The following is a 24199-nucleotide window of genomic DNA, read 5'->3' as shown; positions in this document are numbered from 1 at the left end:
CTCGATCTTTCCTCGGCAATTTCGATTACAAGGCATTTGTACGAGCACACCATCATCGTTTTGCGGGACTCGGAAATAATCGGTCCTTTTCATCTCTCGCCACGATACAGTGAGCGCGCGCGCGCGCGGGCTTGTTTATTATTTCGATCTCGATTAACAATGCAAATCTCTTCTTGCGTGGAATAATTCTAGGCAATGATTTTAGAAAGCGAATCTCGTTGCATTGTCGATCCACTCGCGCGCGCGGATGGGAACGTTTTGTCCCAAGATTGCATCGTGCATCCCGATAGATCGACGATCGATAGATCACGTAGCGAAGATGAATCTCTGGTAAAAGTCAAATCCGCGCGATCGGTGACAGTCGTACCTCCAGTTACATATTCCACGAAAGTGTGTCACAATCTTTTTTTTTATCCGCATCAGTTTTTACGGCTTTTTGCATGTTTAATTTTTCAGGGATATTAAAAATTTCTTTGACTCTTATCAAAGATTTCTCGTCCAAGATATAACTTTCTATATCATCCGATATGCAAATTTGTCTTGTATTTAGATTCGATATCTAGATTCTCGCATCTCCGCTTTTATCTGAATATCCATTTGTTAAGTTCCATTTTGCAGATTATCTCTAATATACCTTGATCGTTGATTTCTTTCTACAAGCATGCACAGAAAAAAGGACATTCTTGTTTTGAAAATATATTTAGTTTTAACATGGAAATCTTGAAACGAGATTATATCGCGTTAATTAAAGAAAAATATAATTGCTTGAATAATTGCTTACTTGAATGAAGCCATTTTATACAGTTCAATCGAGAAAAATATATTCTTATGATTTAAGATTTAATTTTCTTGAATGGAAAAGAAACAATGTTGGATAGAAAATAACATTTTTAAATCTAAGATTATAATTTTCTTCAAGTAGAATTAAATAATTATATATTCTTAAGGTGACAATTACAATATTCAAATAAGACTATAATATTGTTGAAATTTAAAATTATTAAATTCCTCTAAGAAGACTATAAATTGTTGCGTATATACGAAACAATGAACGCGTTAGTTTAAGTATGTGAGTTTTGATTTGACACTTCTTTTTTTTTCTGTGTGGAAGAGATCTTTGCGCGTCTGATGTGCAAGATTCAAATTATATCTCAGGATCTTGCAGGCCTTTTTCCGCACATGTCGATGTGTCTTTCACGAAAGGATGCGATGAATTTTCCGTCGCAACGCTTGATCAAATCGTTTCTCCATCAGCATTGTCCGGCAATAAAACTTTCTCGAGCGTAACGGCCACTAATATAACGAGCATCCTTATTTGCTTGTTTCTGCGCTTCTCCAGCTCTTCGTTACCGACACTACGAGGTGTTTATGAGTTTATTTATCGTTTATTTATTACGTTTACCCTGTTAGGGCTACTGTGTTCAACGTGCTTCCGCGTCTTCTCTTCTTGTTATTCTTCTTCTTCTTCTTCTTCTTCTTGGTGCACGTGCTCCACAGCTCCTAGCATTCTAATCAGCTCCGAGGAATACGAGCTTTCCCTTTTTCGCTCGTCCTACCAAAGATGTGAAGCTAAGAATCGGAAAATTTCAAAAATATAAAGAACAAATACATCGCGAAAGATCTTTCTTTCTCTTTCCACAGATTAAATATCTAAAGAGTAAGTTTTAAAAAAATATTGAAAAATATTCTAAAAATTTTGAAAACTTAATTATCTCTTAAAATCATCTGAGTATTTAAAATTTTAAGTACCTAAAAAAAATAACATATAAAACTGAATAATGTATATTATAAATAAAATGTACAACAAATCGCGTGACAGTCTTAAAACATTCAGTTATCCCTCTATTTTTTGGTCGCAAATTTCCAACAAAAACCAAGTGTCATTGTCAATAATAGTAATGACACAGCGGTGAATAGCAGCGTAACTAATTAGAATTGTCGTTACTAACTAGTCCGGCACTTTCGCGCATTAGCCGCGTTTTCTATTCTTGGGAAAATATCGCTCAAACTTTTCCAGAGGAGATCGACCGTCTATAAATGAAAGAAAAATTAAAAGAAATTGTCGTTGTTTTCGATTTATTTCGCAAAACTTGTAAGATATTTTCAGCGATAATATCTAATGAAAGATAATATCGAATTAATATAAGATAAAATGTTCAAAATTGTGTTTTTTGTTGCAGATTTCCTCTACCGACACAGTGTTACTATCGACAATGTTACAACGGAAGTCGAGATACTTGATACTTCCAGGTGCGAGGTAAGTTTCTATAACAATCTACATTTATCAATTATGACCCCAATTAAATCCCCAAGAATATCTATTGTATAATTTTATCAAAGAATAAAACATCAGGATATAAAATCATCTAAACTTTTTCAAAATCACCTAAACATTTCAAAATTTTCACATATAATATCATGTGAGAATTTAATTATTTTTTATTAAATTATTTTTTTAGACTTTTGAAATTTTTCTTTCTCGGATATAATTAACTTAAGAGTATAAAAATATAACTATAATCTTAATAAAGAATTATATATTTAAAGATTCTCGAACTTTGCTGTCTCACAGTATTCGAGATAAAAAAGATTTTCATTTTTTTCATTAAATTTTCATGGACAATAGTAAGCTGATTTGACAGACTGATTCACTCAGCTAAATTATGTTTGCGTGTGCTCTCGTGGCAAGAATAATAATGCATCGGTGCAACGGTATTCTGTGCAAATATGTATGCTGTATCCTTTCGTGGGCCATTTTTTGCAAAAAGTCCTGCGTGCTCTCTCGAGACGAATCCTCGCGACGCGTTCCAAGACAGGATCTTTCAAAAGCCCAGTCTAAATATATCTTCTTTCAACGGAAGCTCCCGTAGGCCTCTGTAGCCCTTAAGGCCCACGTCCATCATATGTTGGCGAAATAACAAGAGACTCGCGAATTGCAAAGATGATATTTTGATATTACAAATGAATTTTGAATTTTTGTATAATCAGTAAAAATTGACGATTTTTATCTAAATAAATTCAAACAATTTCGCGGCTTATAAATCCTAAAAAAATTTAATGATAATCGATAATAATTATTTTATGTTGTGCCGATTGTATAATATATATAAAATATTTTAATATAAGATAGAAATGTTTTACCGTATTTATTATTGAAAAACCTACTAATATTTACAACACGTGTAATCATACATAATATGTAAACTTTTTAATACATATTATAAATTTTGAAAATATATATTTTTATACGTATTTTGTCCGATAAAAATGATGTTTAACTTAGAACAGATCTTCTTCCGCGGACTATCAGTTACAGATCTACCTGACTTGACCTTTCTTAACTCGATTCTCCTAGAATAAAGTAACGAACGTTGAGCCGAGGCGGAAATCCTGCGAGTTGACCCGTTAGTCGTATATTTGAATTGAATAACGATCGTCTTTAAATTCGAATCTAGGCGACTACAACCGCGACTGCACGAACAGCACGTGGCTTCACCTGTCGTGGCTTTAATACTCGTTGAAATTCCAGCGGAGTCGCCTTATAGCATGTAGGATGAGGTATTGTTCTCCTTTTTCGAGGAATCACCGTCGCTAAACTCGAACATAAATTGCGTAAACTCGCGCAATGATAAATTGATCTTGACTCTTGACCTTTAACATTTTTCCACCTATGTTCTATAGATTTAAGGATCTATCTATTTTATAAAACTTTAAGACTACCAAGTTTTTAGATTCGAAATTTAAAGTTCTCGTATGGCCAATCGAGCTTTTAAAATCTTATCTATCTTGTCAATATTTTAAAACTTTAAAAATTTTAAATTATGCAATGTTTTTTCAGTTATTTAAAAGAATCGAATTTCTAAAAGTTTAATTGTAATTTGTTAATTTAAAATTTTGAAAAATTCTCAGTTAAAAAAATTCTCAGTTTCCAAGACTTAAATTGCAAGAAGATAAATTATATTCTTTAAACGATAATTACTTTATAATTTAATAATAATGCAGCGAAAGAATAAATTGCAATTTGTTTTCGCGAGTCCCTTTCCGGCTCCGATTTTGTCATTTAATTATTCCCTTAATAAACGGTGAAAAAATTTATAAAATATGTTTCCTGGATAAATATTCCAGTATTGCGATTTTCTGGCATTTTTTCAAAGTAGTAAAATAATTGCATGTGTTTATTACATTAAACATATATCATACTTAAAGAGCAGACTTTCATTAATTTATATTTTACTATTACATCGGAGAAACACATAAACAATAAGTATACATGTATCAAATCCGTTTTTAATGACATATAATTTGTGGAATTATCGTATTTAATTCCTTGCTCTAGAAATTGAAATATTTCATATTTAGGAGTGATCTCTTCATCTTGACAGCACTTCTTTAGACGCATAATTCTCGACAGGATGCAGATTTTATATAAAAGACACTTTAAAGTGAATTTTCAAAAATCGCGCTTCTCATGAACTGGTTACACGCACGTTTACTACACCGACACGTTGGTTGTTCGGTAGCCCCGCAACGAGACTCGATCAGGCCCGGGTTGTTTTTAGCAAACTGGTTTTTCTACCCGGGGCTCACAATTACCGGCTTCCTTTTTTGCACTGCTCCCCAAATGTTTGCACCTGTCGCTTAAAAGACCGCAATCCGCAGGATGGCACGCTAGATCTTTGAATTCTACGATTCGTTGGATCCTTCATTGAATCCTTTTCATTAAATTTCCTTCATTCCTAAATTTTTCACGTTGTTAGATTTTTGAGATATTAGATCTTTCCGATTTTTCAATCTTTTTGTTTGTGTTTTACATATTTATATTTACACAATTAGAAACTTGTATTTTTGCATCGATAAATTTTAGACGTATACTTTATTATTTTTCGAGAAATTCAACAAATTTTTAAACTTGGTTTTTTTTTTTAAGATTTGATTCCACATGTTTTTTTATTTCATCTCCACATGCATGTTCGCAATAATTTATATATTATTTAAATTATATATAGAAATATATGCTCGACACCATGCGCGTTGCCCCATTAACCGATATTACACGATTCGCTAGCAAACAAAGCTTGTCCATTTAAAGACTTGTATGTAAAACGTGTAAGAATGCATGCACCGTTACCGTACGGATAAAATAAGCAATCTATAACAGGAAGTGATACTAATAATTTGTACGTACATAAAGTTATATTTTAAGACTCTTAAAAAGAATGCCTGGCAATATATTTTTGTGTTTATATAAATTTGAATTTTTTGGGATTTTTTATTGTTTCAAATGAATACGAATATCTCGAATTTTATTGTTCAGAAAAATTATGATAGGAATGTTGTTAACGAGCAAGATCTAGAAAGATTGATATCGATGTGGATCAGTATGGCAGTGATCCAGGAAGTCGACACAACTTCGTGTAGAAGAAGCGGATCGTTAAGTACGCTGTCAACGGTCATTCTTATCTAATTCTTCTGTACCAATATATCACGTCCGATATGTAAGATTCCATTGTGAACGAGACTTTTAGGTCGATCCCCTTTACTCTCGGTAAATCTCCACGAAACAGCTCGGTATACGCTAGGATTAATCAATCCTCGACAAGACGCTGTTTATCATGAGTACAACATTTACGAGCGATATATCGTTTTCATCTCGACGATTTTTGATACCAGATTACCACGATTATCAGTCACGTCTAACCTGAATAAATCCGAGACGTCTATTAACGATTAAAATTTTTTTTTTATATAAAAATTGTGAAAAAATTATGCTTTTACTTGCATGTGTTTCAACAATTCAAATAATTTTATTTCACGTTTAAAATCTCTCAAATTTTTAAGCTATGAAATTGTTATATTTTTAAGCTATCAAGATTCCGATTTTTTAAAACATTCGCGTGTTTTTAAATTTTCTAAAGAGATTCTTCTAGCCTCAAGTTTTGATATTCCTCAAGTTGCTCAAGCTCTTAAATTATCGAGCCAAATTCTCAAGTTCCTCGAGAAAGAGAGAGAAATATTGAACTATCTGAACTATCTGAAAGTCGTGCAAAGGATATTAGAACAAAGTCTATAATTCCTCGCTAAACTAAAGCTTCGATCGCGCTACTAAAATGCATAACGCATTGGATGTTCGCGGTGTAATCTTTCCAATTATCCACATTCCTCTCACTTTTACCGATATCCAATCGCGATATTACATTCACCCAACATATTTAACGCAAAGAGAAGCGACGTAAATTCACAGACAAGAGTTCCTGTATTTTGACGACACGATACGTCGAATATTATCGAGGCTGCTTTACAGACGTCTCGTTACCAAATTAAACTCATCTTTCTATCTATTTTATAATCGATATATAAAAGTTATAATATATAAAAGTATATATAAAAGTTTGAATACATGTCACTTTATTAAATTATACAATTTTTTTATTACAATATATAATAACACTGGTCAACAAAAAAAATAATTTTAACTTTTTCCTTTTATAATTTTGCAGTTTTGGGCTTATTTAAGTGTACTGATTTTGAATACGACAGTAGTTTTTTTTTAACAGCTCTTGTTTTTTAATATTTTTAGATTACCCCCTTTAGACATCACATGCAGTTTTTTTAAGTTTTACTCGACTCAAAATTATTATTTTTTTTAACTTTCGATTCGGAGACGTTTGTTTACATAATCCAGATATTTTTTGTTATATTTGTAGCGAATACATCTTTCAAAAATATCGAAAACCTATTTCAGAATTTGTTAATTGTAATATCTTATAAATAAAAAAAGTAGAGCTGATACAATTAAACTATTATTTTTTTCGTAATCAGTGCCTTAGATATAACCTATAATACATGTTAAATATCAGGAAAAAATTTGAGTGTTGACCAGTGTAATTGATAAGAAAATTGTTAGACGTACTTAATTTATAAAAACATTTGAAATTTTTGAAATTCAGTTTGCAATTTACTTTTCCCATCAACTTGAAATCTTAACTGGGCAAAACGATGCTTCCTTTAATAACGAAAGCTCCCCATCTCGACAATAATTAATCGCGTTGCACCGGACGTGTTAGGAAGATGCGGTTTAAAGGGCACATAAAGCCCCGCATTTAAACGCGCTCTAATCTACGGAATTATCCGTTTCCGACATTACTACGTAACGTGCATCCCTGATATTCCGATACGAGCGGACCGCACGAATGCGCAACGATACTGGGTGCGATCTACCGGCACTTTAAAGTGCACGAACCCATTGAGCGCACGTGGTCAACGTCCGCCTCGCAATTTTTCAGCTAGACACCCCGTACGTACGCTCTCTCGTGTAGCGGATACCGATCCTCCGGTCGCGGTTAAGATACGCTTGAAAATCGGCCGACCGTACAAATGTCCTTGCAAGATAAGCGCCATGCAAGGCTGGCCATGGCGTATCTGCATTCGCTAACAAGGAAGTGCTTGGGATCTGTCTCTCAATTTTTATTTATCACGCGCATGATTTATTACGCGTATCGATATTTTTAACATTTATTTTTGGAAATAATTGAGTTACTATTTTTTTCGGTTATATTTATAAATTATTAATGCGTAGGATCGAACTTCGTCGAGAAATACGCGCGAGATAAGATAAGTAATTTTCGATAATTAAAGATTAATGATAAAGTACACCTATATAAATTTTACCATATGAATATATATACATATGTTATGTGTGACACGTGATGATTTTTATCATAACCGGTCTTCATTGATCGCATACTAAATTAATGCAAAATTTCAAATTTAATCGTAGTCGCGCGTTATTCAGATTAATTTCGTATCAATTTACGAGTGAAATTCGAAGATACTATAAGATTTACATTTTATCTTCGAAAACAACATATCTTTTTACAACGCTAATAAACGTCGCTATATTTTAAAGATGCAATATTTCATGGCGACGAAAAAATTGCGTAACGTTTCCCCTTTATCGGATATCTTTCCCTGGCCCCTCGATATCGGCGTCTATGAAACACGCTTGTGTTCACGCGAGAGTTTTACGTGCTTGCAGCCATTCGTGCCAGTTTAGCATGCGTACCTTTGACCGTCTTACGCGTCATGTTTAATGACGAATACCGTTCTAATGCGATGGGCAGTCCCGATCCACCTCATTAAGCACGCAATAAGAGGATCGAACGAAGAAGAAACTGTGGCAAAACTGTTTCGGGCGCGAACGCGAAAAAAAAAGGAAGAAATTAATATTCCAGCAAACAAGAAATTATGTCAAAACAGGTTGATGATTCATAGACCTATTATTTATTTAAAGTTATTTTATTAATTATTATTTATTTTTTTTTACTTGTAAAATTTATTTCATGTATCTCTTCTTCTGTTCTTTTTCTTAATTTAATTATGTCTATTATTTTATTAACGCGATAAAAATTCACTCGCAATATGAGTGGAATTCGCAGAGCATCCGGCTCAACCAGAGAAACGGTTCACGAAAGAATTCGGCGACGCTGGTTTTGAGGTCTGGTCGTTCCTTCTCTCGGTTTTTCTTGGAAAACGTGCGACATGTGGTATCGTCGATAGCAATTAGCGACGTGCAAAATGGCGCCTTAGGCACGCGTCACACGACAAGTCGGGAAGGAAACCGATGAGGTTCTTTTTGCAACCTCTTGCAGCCAGCCGGTCCCGATACGCGTATGTGTGCGCGTCTGACGAACCGGCGCGCGGATCGTGATGTCAATTACTAACGAAGACAGTCGGGCGGACTGTCACAGGCACTGTCGGCCACAGTGACAGTGGCACGCGCCTTAATTCGCGTTCACAAGACCTACGAGAAACGGCTATAAATCCTTCCCCGGATGCCTGCAACGTTTCTTGCCATCATTGCCTGCTAATATCGTGTCTCCGCGAATCTCGACTTAATTAATCCGTCCATCTAATTAAACGTTTATCGAGCGTTATTTTACACCAAGTAAACTCTGGATCAGAACCGTGTAATTTATTTTTTACTAATTAGATTAGAATATATTCCGTTGAAAAGCACACATGGAATGTCTCGCGATTTTTAGAATGCGCACTGAGAAAAAAAATCTGGTTGCATTAATTAGAATTCTGGTAGATTCAACCAGGATGTCTGTTGGAAAATGGACGAATCAGAATTCTTGTAGGAATTACCACGTGAATCTGATTAATTTCTTCCTGTTAAATTTACCAAATTTTCTGGTTAATGATACTAAACTCGCCAGCACCAAGTCGTCTAAAATTTTTTCCATCTAATCTCAGAAGTCTGTTTAATATTCTGAATTCCAACAAGATTATTGGATAAACTCATTCCTGATTATTGAATAAATTATTTTAAATTCAGTTTGTTAGAAATTAAACTGATAAGCAGTAATGCAAGAAGAGAATGCAGTTCAAACACCCACAATCAGACAGCTAGCGTTCTCTTTCTGGCACTACTGCTCGTAAGAGAAAAAAAATATACTTTGGATTTAATGTTAATATTAGTTCTTTATATTCATTTCATGGCAAATATTGAATATGAGTTAAGTTAAAAGTGGCAAACAAAGAAATTAATGTAACAAGAAATTTTATAGATCCAACCAGAAAATACGAACCAAATTCTTATAGTAAAATCTATTAATAAACGTTCTAGTTATAAAAAATCGAGTTTTATTATGACCAAAAATTCTTATTTGATTTAGTCAAAATGCTTTCAATCATATACGTCTTGTTTACTGAGAAAAATCGTTTGATTATCAAGACGTGTATGATTGAAGGCATTTTGGTTAAATCAAACAATTTTTGGTCATAATAAAACTCGATTTTTTATAACTAGAATGTGTAATAGATTTTACTATAAGGATTTGATTAGTATTTTCTGATTGGATTTATAAAATTTCTTGTTACATTAATTTCTTTGCTTGCCACTCTTAACTTAACGCATTCAATATTTGCCATGAAATGTATATAAAGAACTAATATTAACGTTAAATCCAAAGTATATTTTTTTTTCTCTTATGTACGAGCAGTAGTGCCAGAAAGAGAACGCTAGCTCTCTGATTGTGTTTGAGCTGCATCCACTTCTTGCATCACTCTTTATCAGTTTAATTTCCAATGAATTGAATTTAAAATAATTTATTCAATAATCTGAATTGAATTTATCCAATAATCTTGTTGGAATTCAGAATATTAAACAGACTTTTGAGATTAGATGGAAAAAATTTTAGACGACTTGGTGCTGGCTTTAGTATTATTAACCAGAAAATTTGGTAAATTTAACAGGAAGGAATTAATCAGATTCATCTGGTAATTCCTACAAGAATTCTGGTTCGTCCATTTCCCAACAGACATACTGGTTGAATCTACCAGAATTCTAATTAATGCAACCAGATTTTTTTCTCAGTGTTGATACAATCAAACGATTTTTCTCAGTGCGGATAAGCTGATATCGATCGTACTTTAATTGCTACGATCCCGCATAAGGGTACATGCATTTCGGCGTGTCGCCGTTAGGCAGACGATAATTTTATTTACTGGATTCTCGTTACCTTCTTTGGTATCTGGTAGACCTCCACTGACATGGCCGCCAAGATAAATGGCGTGCAATGCACTCTTAAGTCCTATTTACATCCGAGAAGGACGATTTGTGACGTACGCGATCAAATGATTTATTTCAATTTTAACCCACGAGATTAAATTTCGACCCTAATTCGTGTAGCACGCATTGACCCCTTCAAGGTTTCATAAAAATCTCTCAATCATCTTTCAATAACCCGACACTTTAAAACTTTAGCAGTCAAAATATCTTATCCGTTAAATTCTGAAAATCTAGAGAGATATCGACTCGATGATTAAAGTTATTCAAGTTTCTCTCGCGAATGTTTTAACGTTTGAAAGATCGTCAGACGATCAAAGACTCCTTCTTTTAGACATCAAACTTTGTAATAATAATCGCACTTTCCTATGTAACCAGCATGCCAAGCCGATCGCTCTCGGCCCGAGTCAGATTTCACAGAATTTCCGCTTGGCTTCCGAGAGAGATTCTCGGAGTTGCAATATCGATCACGAGAATCGCGGTAGGTGTTCTCTCTCTCCACGCGGGTATAATAATAACCCGGCTTAACAAGGGCACGGGAGTTCAGGTAGGCGCTCTCCAGCGGAATCGGCCACGTAGATAGGAAGTCGAGCAACAAATGGGTAGGTGGCTGCTGACTGGCTCTCAACTCGGTTGGCTTTCGACCTCGTCGACCGCCACGATTAATACTTCCATCGTGCATTGTTCCTCGTCACGTAAATCTCCGACCGGCGAGATAAGGCTCCACGGAAACCATTTATAAGACCGATTTATATCATTACTAACGTGCGCGGCTTCGCAAATATTCTCGCGTCAGCTGATCGTCTTACTGTTTCCTCGTCTCGTAATCGTCTTCCCTAACTAACGATCGAGATGGAACAATCACAGTATCTCTCAATTCAATCTCTCAATTAATTATTTAGAAAAATTTAATAAATATATTGAGATATATACATATTTAATAAATATAATAAACGTAACATATATATATATATATATATATATATATATATATATAATTATTTATTATATTTATTATATAAATATATAATAAATATATAATAAATATAATAAATGTAATAAATATATAATAAATATATTACGTAATGATTGATTCTGAATAATTAATTGCTTTACAATAAATAATCAAATATCAAGACAAATTTCGAGATAACCGAAACTAACAATCATGTCTCGCTGTCGTATAATTTTTTATTACGTATACGAAATGACATTCCATTCACGGGAAAAAGATAAAAATCAGCTTTACACAGATACTGTTTTCGTAACGTGTCGTGATAAGAGAAAAGATTCAACGTGTGCTTTATATATTTTTCTTCTTGTATTCTTTACATATCACCCGATCAATTAATTCCATTTCGATCTCTCGATAGAGAAGGGAAAGTTGATTAACCACGACCGTGCCCGGCAACTGACGTTAGTCATTGCAACCGGTCGTACGTCACATTTTTATAATCTACATACGATTATTCAGTCTATAATTTCGATATATGGGTCAATGTCTCGGGCCGCAATAAAGTATCAATCGTACTTCATCTCATACCGATCGCGCGGACGTTCTACTTTTGGTAGATTAATTTTTCTCTCCTTCTCTCCCCCTCTCCCCCTCCCCCTCCCCTTCTCTCTCTCTCTCTCTCTCCCCGCCCCTCTGTCTCGCTCGCTCGTCTCGTCTCGTTTTGTTTTATTGTCATTTTCGCGTGTCTCATTTCTTACAATCTACATATGGTTTTGCGGGTCAATGTTGCGCGGAACCGCAATAAAATATCAATCATACCGCCTCATCTCTCGGAGAGACCAATCCGCTCCGCTCCGGGATGCTGGAGCGCCGCGTGGTGCCCAGGTGTGTTCCGCCTCGCGAATATGAAGAGTGCCAGCAGCCTGGTGACACACTTCCCCAATTCTCGCATTGTTCTTCATCCGCGTGCACGTACGAAATAAATCTCCGAGTGAGAGGGTGGGAGCGGTGGGAGGGAGGGAGGAAGGGAGGAGGAAAGAGGGCGAATCCGTTGGCTGGCTGGTCCCCCTGGCCTCGTGACCGGCACGTAATTGCGATTGCTTTTCGTGGGAGGGCCGCTGGATAATTGATAATTAAGCGCGTGCCCCTCGCCCCCGGGAATGAAGCACGGGGTTAGGAGAAGGAAGAGGAGGAGGATCGAAGAGACCGCGAATGCAACAACGATGAATGGAACCCATACGATACCGGATGCTGACGATGTTTGATTGGTATTCTTGTCTTAACGTCGTCGTCATCCTACACTTTGAATCTGCCTTATCTTTGTTTTATTTTAATTTTGATGAATATCGAATATCTTAGATACTTGAGAATAATTATACGTATTTTATCGACATTGAGTAATCTCAATTTTGATTTTCTCGGAGAAAATCAGGAGAAAATTAGGGGAAAATTATTCGCTAAAAAATTGTGTATGCGATTGTAAAATATTTTTATTTAATTCGCGGTAAAATATTGTAAAATATTTTTATTTAATTTTTATTAAATTCGATCTTTTATTGAAATTAATATCGTTGATTTAAAAAGTATCAAGCTTAATTAAAAATATCGATTTCGTTTCTCTGGAATGTGTATACACGTCTCAAAAAATTCTTAATTATTTTTATCTCCCTTCACCTCGATTAATATTCGCGTCATTTTCGCGATTGTCGGAAATTTCGAAAAATGATTCTACGAGCCGTTACACTCGCGGTATGCCGACAAACGACACTCGGTTTCGATCTCGATGACGAAGTTTCGAGTCGACATTGAAATTCCATTGTCGGCTTATCTTAATTTCTCCACTACACATGTGTGCAAACAAGAGTCGCGTAAACACGCGCGGTATCTCGAGTATCTTTCAAAGTGGCTACAATAGCGTATGGCTTTCCTTGTTTCTTCGAGAATAACAGTGATCGTGTCGAGAAACAAAAGGAGAGATGAGGTGCGCGATATTTAAAGTCGTAGTATTTATGTACGATACGCGAAACATTTATATACGAGATAAATAAAAGTTAAATAAAACGATAGAGTTAATGACGTTATTATTTTGCGCTTGTTAAGAAGAATACAAAATATAATAATTAAATACTTATTTTTAACTTGCCCACATTTGCAATAATATCCGTCAATCTTTATCACATACATTCGCGATCGTAATAACGCGTAATTTCAGAATGTTAGAGCAGTAATTCAGTTTATTACAATATCGTTACTTTTCACTCTTATCCACTCGGGGTGGTCGTCGCTCGTTTCATCGACCATAAATTACTGCTGGTTCTCCCTCCTTCCATCTCTCTATCTTTCCAGGGGCGAACCCGGTAGGAATTCTATCGTTGTAAAACTACGAGTAATAACACTGTAACTCATTGTCAATAGCCGGGCAATAACGCGGCATCCCGCGGCGTCGGATTAGTTGGTGTCGCTTTCGTGGAAACATGCATTGTCGTGCGAAGAAAAGATCCTCGAGACACGTTCAAAGTTCTACCTTGATTCGAACGGTTACATGTTATAGGAAAATCGGAGAAATTACTCGGAAATATATGCAAGACTCCTTCAACAAAGTATGCGAATAACACGTTGAAATAAAAACAAAATTAAATAAAAAATTAAATAAAATTAAATAAAAAATTAAATAAACTTAAATAAAAAATTAAATTAAATTGAATAAAAAATTAAATTAAATTAAATGAAAATTCAACTGCTTTCAAATGCTATTAAAATTGTGCTAATAATTTAAAATTATTCTGCATGAAATTTCAAGACCATTTTTTTTTACAAAAATATATATAAAATTAAGATAATTGAATCTAGTCTTTTTCTCTTAATTAATTATTAATTAATTCTTCATCCAATATTTTAACTCTGTTAATAATAAACTTCTAACAACGTTACTTTATTCCGTATTGCACAACTAAATGTCAAACGAGGGAGAGTGTTCTTCGCAGATATTTTTTCCACGAACCATGAGCGTGAATCATGATGCTGGAATCCAAGGTTTCAGATACCCGGGGATCCACTGATCTCGGAATGCCGTTCATGCAGAATATGCGATCTTCTAATCGAGGAGCATTATTAGCCGATAATATTGGCGCTATTCGTAAAGGCGAATAGCCTTTGGGATCGCTATCTGCGCCACGAACACGAAGGAACATAACTTCGTCGTCGGAGCGATCGTTGCTTATCCGGCGGGATCGCGTAGGTGTTAAAGCGCATGATTCTCGCCCACTTGAATCGATTCCGAATGGACAGGACGATCGTTCCTATCGGGTGTCCTGTTAACCGTCGCGTCGTTTAAAAGACCGCCGGTCGAAATATACAGTCCACGACTGTATTCTCATCTACCTACCCGCCTTAATAATTTTCCAAATTGTTGCAAAATGTTTTGCAAAATACGAGACTTTAATTTTGATTTTATTAATACAGTTAATTTAATTAATATCACATTTTTCAGCTCGGAAAGTTGTGTTTATAAAGTCTCCGTTTTAATCTACTTAAATATTTTAATAAATTTTACGGTATAAATTGTGTTTAAATTAAGGAGATTTATAATAATAAATTAATATAAGAAAATTTATGTATGTCTTTAATTCAATTTATGTATATTGAATTTCATACATATTGAATACTTACATTTACCCTAATTTTAAACTCTTATAAGAGGTATTTTAAATATTTATCAATCAAAATTAAATTGGATGTGAAAGTCTATTTAAGCGAAATTAAATATAAATTGGATTGTTGCATGTACGAGCTTGCTTTATCGCACTTAACCGCGAAGCACGATGTTAATGAATAAATCGCGACGCATTTTTACGGGGCAAAGTGTATTAAAGCGTTATTTAATCACGTTCTGCATTATTTCATAACTGGACGGATCACGTCGGCGGCGTTGTGCAACTCGCCGCTGATGCACTCGCATGACATGCGTGAACGCAATTCCGGCACCGCGTTCAATTGCTTCGAATACAATCGGTCAATAAATATTTATGAGCGAGGAGGTTCGAGCCATGTCTCACACGACGCGACAGATGCACGCCTGCCGATGTTTTACGTCGATGACGTCTACCCGATCGAGGTTACGCGACAGATTTCGTATTCGTTTAAAATTACCAGATGACAGATTTTTAAAAGATATATGCTAAATTCTGCTTTTCGCGCATTTCCTTAGAAAAGTCTAACATAAGTAATGATATCAAAGCAGATATCAGCTGTTTAACACAGGTCCAAGCTACTCAAGTGCTTTAGAGTACATTCTTGTCATAGTACACATTTAATACATATTTTTTTCATAATACATATTTATGAAAATTAATTTAATGACTTATATTGTTGCATAAATGTTATATATTACAACGGAGTTGTAATATATAACATGTAATTTATAATATTCAAATAAAACAGAGCACACAATAATTAAAATTTTTAAAAATAATTACGCATATTAAAATGTTTTAATTATTTTTAAGCAAATATTTAATAAAAAGAATTATTCAATTTCCAAACAAATAAAAAATTTTGATAAGTTTTTATAAACAATGATATATGCGTAATTCTCATCAATGATCTAAATAATTATATATTTTGAATAATGTCGAATTAGTTTTTTTATGTATATTTATATAAAAATATTTTTTATAAAACTTATTTAAGTATATTTTTTTAACACTTTAAAGTAAAATTTAGAATATTTTGTATGCGTTGTATTACACAATAATCAAATTGATCGTTATTGTGTGGATAAACAAGCAATTTTGCAATTAATAAAATAAGTTATAAATTGCTTACCTCATGATTTCTGTTGTTCGATGCCACTTAAGCTCCTTTCTTCTCTCTTGGTCATCCTTTATTGCTTCTTCGTGGCACTCACACGGCACTCACTCGCGAACACACGCTTAATTACGACCGCGCGCGCATTAATTAGCGAAATATGACGATCTCTCGATGTTGACGCAAATCTTATTATATTGTAATGGAAAAATGACGATGAGAAATGGATAAAGCTTCATGTTCAGAAAACCGTGCAATCAAATTTATGCGCATTTCGTTGCGACGACTTTACATTTATCACTAATAATGATCGTACTGACCGCATTGATATCAAACTGATATAAACTTGATCGATGAAAAGTTTAAAACGCGAGATGTTCAAATACAAATGTTAGAGAAACTATTATATTAAACCATTATATTAAAAAAATATTTATAAAAATTCTTATAAAAAAATAATTTATCTATAATTTCTATTCTCTTTTTTTTCATGTCGTTTTCTTTATAAATCAAATTTATAATTGCGTTCTCGCTCAAGTCTTGCCGAATAATCAAAGTTACGACATAAATAAACAATGTTTATATATCGCGAAGATCGAACACAATATAACATTTATTTCGTCGTCGCCACGAAATATTTAATACTACTACGAAATAAATTCACAATGGAATATTTTATATTTCCGGAATTTTTTAAAATTAATTTTTAATTAATGATGTATCACAATTCTTTTCTCTTAATCAAATTATCCGATTCTGTAATTTATATATGTTTTATTCTGAAAATAATTGATAAACTACATTCAAATCGGAGATCTAAAAGCGTGAAATATATGTATACATACACATTATATTTAATATTTATTATTCCTAGAGTATGTCTCTGCGATTCTTATTTCGAAATTGTTAAAGCAAGTATTTCTCGCGATAATTTAATTAAAGGTATGCGACAGACAATTGAATTTTATTTTAAATTATTATATTTTATTACGATATATATTTATAAAAGATCATACTTCTTTAATAATATATTTTAGATATTCTTTGCTTTTCGTGTTTTGAATTCTTCACCGATTTAGATAATTTACAAATCATTTTTAAATTGAGAAAATATATTTTATCGAATAATGAAGTGAAAAATCATTAAAATATTATATATATATATATATATATATATATATATACATATATATATATATAACAATAAAATGATACAATCATTTATTAATAATTAATTTGAAACTTTAGAAACAAAAATGTAAAAAAAACTAACTACTTTTATCAGAGGATTGAATGGAATCGTTATCGAAAGCTACCGAGATAGAGAAAGAACTTTCTTGATAAACATGACGTGTGTTAATACGTTAATTCTACGAACGTTGACTGAATAATAATGATCTTTCGCGTCTCTCTCTTTGCTCCTACGCGTCGATTCTTTCCCCCACTTACCTTCCCCCACTCACCTTCCCCCACTCAGCGCCTTTCGTTGTGGAATGTGTCTCACTACGTCACAGTGACGTATCACTTCGGTATGTAAACAAGAACGCGTCTTACAAAGAAATAGTAATGTGCGTCGATACCGTAGCCGCGGACGGATTCTGCTCGTTGACAAAATGAACACCTGAGCTCCTGCTTCACACACATCCTTATTTTTACTGTGCAATACGCAGATCGTCTACAAAGGTAACACCACTGCATACTCTTGAAAATGATTTACAAATGATACGAAAATGACGGAGAAATATACATATAAAAAGCTGATAATATCGTCCTCGATGAGGAGTGATTATTGGAGATTTTTCGGAAACCGTAAGTTTCGTCATTTTCGTATCATTTGTAAATCGTTTTTGTCGGACGCGATGCTTACCTTCGCCAAACCATTTGATTGTTGACATTCCAACTTGTTATTTTTCATAATCTTTTATTTAAACGTTTCGATTAACGCGCGATTATATCAGCATGTATGTTTATTTATCACAAGGATCGCATCTATAGCTTTTGTCGTGAATACGCGCGTGCTTTTCTTTTATAAAATAACGCCAATATCTTGTCAAAAGGAGATCTCGTTGCATAATTTAAGATGCAACTCCAGAGAAAGATACATCGTGTCGCGACAAATGTTGACAAGCGCGTAATCATCATTCGCCAACAGTGGACACGCGCCAAATAAACTTATATATTGCATCTGTATAACGATAACAATGCGCATTGTCAACAACTACAAAATTACAGAATAGACAAATGAAATAGGAGAATCTTGCATAGATAATTATAGAACTCATTGATATAATATTTTCGATTCCTAAACACAATCAATGAATTCCAGATTTATACTTTGTAGCTATACTTGCTTTTTTATATGTATTTATAAGCGTTTATATCTAAAATAATGATTTTTTTCGGGAAGTAAGTTTTATTAAATAAAGAGAGAAATATTTTAATGCGCGTAATAATAAAATAAAATAATAAAATAAATTTTCTACGTTTAAAATAAAATAATAAAATAATAAAATAAAATTTCTACATTTAAAATAAAATAATAAAATAATAAAATAAAATTTCTACATTTTAAATATTTAGTGATATACATAATGAGTCAACAGGCCATATATTTTAAAATTGTTTTTTACATTAATTTATGTATTATTATTAAATTGTGAAAAACACCTTTAAAATACATGACCTGTTGCTTTTTAGCTGATTGATTATACAAAATTAGTTTAGATCATTAGTATAAAACACTAAATCTTTAAACTATAGAAATTTTATTTAAAAAAAATATTTGTCTTTAAATAATTGTAAAATTGATTAACTACAACACGGTAGATGTTAATAATAATTTTATAATTTTAAATCTTCGAAATGTTCCTCACAGACCCTAAACCTTTCGGATTTGCGTAATTTTAATATTCAAATGAGATTCATAAATTTCAGGCAACATAAATCATGATTCACGGTCGTTAAATATCAGCAGGATTTTTAACCACATAATTTTTGATGCGATGCAATCAACTTTAATGCTCTCATTTTTACAGCGGGATATCAACAATTCTTAAGACGTTACAACATTGCATTGCAAGGTGCGCATTCGCCGTTGTCGGAATTCCTGCGGCGTTTATTTACGAGCACGTTACATGCAATGTTAATTCGACAGATTTAACCGTAAATAACGCCCGTAAACACGCGGATCCCTTACCTCCCTCCCTCAAGGTATATGTTTATCGCGGTCTATAAAATTCAGTTTCTCGCCGGATGTATGGCAGTTTAAGTGATGGCGGAGATTTACGGACGCGAGTTGAGGAATCAACGTGCGGCGAATTTTCAGCGCGCTTGTCTCCGGCACATTTTTTTTTCACAGTCATTAAAAACAGTTTTATTCGCGTACGTAAATAGATGTAGCCTGAAATAAATACTCTCTCTCTCTCTCTCTCTTCCTCTCTCTCTTTCCAAGAGCTAAAGATATTTCGAGACTCAAAAATTTTAAACAGAAAAGAAAATTTTACACTGAGAAAAAGATCTGATTGGATTGATTAGAATTCTGGTAGATTCAACCAGTATGTCTGTTGAAAAATGGACGAACCAGAATTCTTGTAGGAATTACCAGATGAGTCTGATTAATTTCTTCCTGTTAAATTTACCAAATTTTCTGGTTAATAATACTAAACTCGCCAGCACCAAGTCGTCTAAAATTTTTTCCATCTAATCTCAAAAGTCTGTTTAATATTCTGAATTCCCACAAGAATATTGGATAAATTCAATCACAAGATTATTGGATAAATTCAATCACAAGATTATTGGATAAATTCAATCACAAGATTATTGAATAAATTATTTTAAATTCAGTTTTTGTTAGAAATTAAACTTGTTAGAAATTAAATAGTGATGCAAGAAGAGGATGCAGCTCAAACACACAATTAGAGAGCTAGCGTCCTCTTTCTGGCTCTACTGCTAAGAGAAAAAAAAATATACTTTGGATTTAACGTTAATACTTTCTTTATATACATTTCATGGTAAATATTGAATACAAATTAAATTAAGAGTGGTAAGCAAAAAGAAATTAATATAACAAGAAATTTTATAGATCCAACCAGAAAATACTACCTTATATCAAATCCTAATAATAAAATCTATTAAACGTTCTAGTTATAAAAAATCGAGTCTCATCATGATAACTAGAAATTCTTGTTTGATTTAACCAAAATGCCTTTAATCATATGCTTCTTGTTAATACAATCAAACGATTTTTCTCAGTGTACAATTTTTTTAAGGCCTTTAATAACATCTCTCCTATAATTTTGCTTTAGAAAGAATTTCAAATCCAAAATGGATATTCTATTTATATAGAAATCCACTTTAGAGATTTTCTCGATATCATCTCTACAGAAGAATAGAATGTCGTACGTGTAAACGTGCTGAGATATCTAGAGATTCGAAAGTAGATATGTCAAATTAAATCCGATTCGCGATTCTTGACTGTCATAGTAATTGGCCGTCGTGTTTCTCCGATTGTTTCAGGAGAACGGCTGTCTCTATTCGCATATACGATGGGGCGAGGCCTTCGTGGTTGTCTACAGCGTGACATGTAAACGTAGCTTTCAGGAAGCTCGCGGACTCCTCAAGCAACTCGCGGATCTACGCCTGCCATCCTACTTCACTGCCCTCCTCCTCGGCAACAAGAGAGATCTGGACCATGCTCGGTAAGCATAAATCACATTGTTACAAATATGATTAACGGTTTCGTAAGAGGCGGGCGTGTACCTTCGTATAACGTCCGATGATGATCTTCAGTACTGATATACGACCAAATAAACCGCGCATCATACCTTCTCTTCGAGCATGAAAGACGGTAATTATTGATAAATCAATGCAGCAAGGTAGTAATTCTTCATCACTTCATCAGCGTGAAAAAAATTTTTTTAATTGTCCCTTGCGCGTGATTTATCGTATTACAGTCGATGATTATTTTTATATTATATTGCAATTAATTGATCATTTCTTTCATAGTAGGTTTCAGTTTATTAATAAAAGTAAATAGAACGTATAGGATTCGATTATATTACAAGTACTATTGTTTCAATCTGTAATTGAATAATAGATTACACGACCGTGATACGATGAATAATACCGAATAAATTTCCCTTGACAATAACATTAAAAAAAGCTAAAGAGGAGGCTTTTATTCGTAAGTAATGTCGTGCTTATACATGGCCCATTTTTACTCGCGGCCTCGCAAGTCTGGCACACTTGGCCGATTGGCGTCTTAAGGGGTCTTCACACGTGTATCCTTCTGCCAGTTTGAAATATTTCATCGATTAATGAGAATCTTTTTTTTCTTTTTTTTAATTTAATGCACTAAGAGAATCATATATAATGTAATTAATATAATATAATTTGTAATATTGGACTGGATGAAAAAAATATCGAAATATCGATAAGGAAAAAGAAAATCCGGTGTTAAAAATTTACATAAAAAATTCGATTCTCGAGTCGACCGGAAATCTGTCGTAAGAATAAAAATTTCCCATCTCGGGAGATGGATGATTTCTATTTCAAGACTTCCGATCGATTTGAGGATCGAATTTTTTATGCAAATTTCTAACGTTCGATTTTCTTTTTCATCCAGTCCAATATTAAAGTGGGAAATTTTTATTCAGCGCTAAATATGCGCGATAAATACGCTGCCGAATCTCACTCTCGAAGACAGAGATTTATCTTGTCGCGAATCTCATTCGACGTCCCGATACGGATCATATGAGGGCCGCTTAAATGGCGCAAGAATTACAATATCATTTCGCGTCGCGCGATCTCCGATCGCCGACTTCGTGTATCGCCCTCGGCGGATCGTCGATTATTCGATCGTTCCGATTTTTTTCTTCATCGTCGCGCTTACCTACCGATCGCACACGCGCGATTCGCTATGCGTATATGTATATATGTGTATTCGGCCTATTAATCCCTGCAATTCACTTTCCATCCGCGAGTAACAGGATCCTCGGTGTTCGTTTCCGAGACGAGGTGAGACTTCGCGTGCGCCACGCGATTCGCGTTTTTCCAGACAGCGCCTCTCGTGATATTCGATGCTTTATTGGGTTGCTCCAAATTTGGTTGCCCCGCTTAAAGAGAATAATTTGAATATTTCGACAAGCTATGATTTGATATTATTATTGCATCTCCTTTTCTTTCTTTTGTACATTGAGAAAAATCGTTTGATTGTACCAAAGAGACGTATATGATTGAAGACATTTTAAATCAAATAAGAATATCTAGTTATCATGATAAGACTCGATTTTTTATAACTGGAACGTTTAATAGATTTTAGTATAAGGATTTGGTTAGTATTTTTCGGTTGGAACTATAAAATTTCTTGTTACATTAATTTCTTTGCTTGCCACTCTTAATTTAACTCGTATTCGATATTTGCCATGAAATGTATATAAAGAACTAGTATTAACATTAAATCCAAAGTATATTTTCTTTCTCTTACGAGCAGTAATGCCAGAAGGAGGATGCTAGCTCTCTGATTGTGGTTGTTTGAGCTGCATCCTCTTCTTGCATCACTGTTTATCAGTTTATCAATTTCTGACAAACTGAATTTAAAATAATTTAGTCAATAATCTGGATTGAATTTATCCAATAATCTTGATGAAATTGAGAATATTAAACAGACTTTTGAGATTAGATGGTAATAATTTTAGACAACTTGGTGCTGGTGAATTTAGTATTAACCAGAAAATTTGATAAATTTAACAAGAAGAAATTAATTCGACACTGAGAAAAAAATCTGGTTGAATTAATTAGAATTCTGGTAGACTCAAGCAATATGTCTGTTGAAAATGGACGAACCAGAATTCTTGTAGGAATTACCAGCAAATCTGATTAATTTCTTCCTGTTAAATTTACCAAATTTTCTGATTAATAATACTAAACTCGCTAGCACCAAGTCGTCTCAAAAGTCTGTTTAATATTCTGAATTCCAATACGATTATTGCATAAATTCAATTCAGATTGAATAAATTATTTTAAATTCAGTTTGTTAGAAATTAAACTGATAAACAGTGATGCAAGAACAGGATGCAGCTCAAACACACACAATCAGAGAGCTAGCGTCTTCTTTCTGGCACTACTGCTCGTAAGAGAAGAAAAATATACTTTGGATTTAATGTTAATATTAGTTCTTTATATACATTTCATGGTAAATATTGAATACGAGTTAGTTAAGAGTGGCTAGTTATAAAAAATGAAGTCTTATCATGATAACTAGAAATTCATGTTTGATTTAACCAAAATGCCTTCAATCATATATATCTTGTTGGTACAATCGAACGATTTTTCTCAGTGGATTCATCTGGTAATTCCTACAAGAATTCTGGTTGCATTAATTAGAATTCTGGTAATTCCTACCAGAACTCTAATTAATGCAACCAGATTTTTTTCTCAGTGTATATTTCGATTACACCTGTACAAACCGTTGAAACTCGTTCGGGGGGAACTTCGGAGAACTTTTGTCGCTTTGAAATTTTTTGCACCACTTCCTCTTATTTGAGATCGGATTTTTTGCGACGCGCGCAAGTTTTTTTGCTAGCGCGGCACTTGTTTTCGTAAAAAACGAGTTCGATGAACCGAATATTGGAGACGATGACGGAGTAAGTTAATCGGTCGACTGGCACGTCAACTCCAGGCGACTCATCCAAGTCGGTCAGGCGACTCGGACAGGTAAACAGATCTGGCGAGGCAAAATATCGCGAACGGTTTCTAGATGAACGTCGAACGACTCGACCACTACCGGGTGTGTCTCGAATCGGTGGCATCTGCGGTCTGCGCTATCACGTGTCGTGTTTCGCATATCGGCGTCGAGAATCCGGCGGTTT

General features: G+C 33.9%; 1 protein-coding gene across 2 annotated transcripts in view; it reads left to right on the top strand.

The window, feature by feature from the left end:
- Positions 1-24199, top strand: part of LOC105249583 (ras-related and estrogen-regulated growth inhibitor) — a 45506-nt gene that overhangs the window by 15026 nt on the left and 6281 nt on the right. For both annotated transcript variants that reach the window (XM_011255149.3, XM_020027039.2), the window contains 2 exons: positions 2181-2257; positions 20847-21028. In XM_011255149.3, the coding sequence (XP_011253451.1) occupies positions 2181-2257; positions 20847-21028 (259 nt within the window). The remainder of the gene's footprint in view (positions 1-2180; positions 2258-20846; positions 21029-24199) is intronic.

This window comes from Camponotus floridanus, unplaced genomic scaffold (assembly GCF_003227725.1).
Source record: "Camponotus floridanus strain SB8 unplaced genomic scaffold, Cflo_v7.5 scaffold8, whole genome shotgun sequence".
Taxonomy (NCBI): domain Eukaryota; kingdom Metazoa; phylum Arthropoda; class Insecta; order Hymenoptera; family Formicidae; genus Camponotus; species Camponotus floridanus.
The sequence above is the reverse complement of the archived record's forward strand: the minus strand, read 5'-3'. Positions and strand labels throughout refer to the sequence as shown.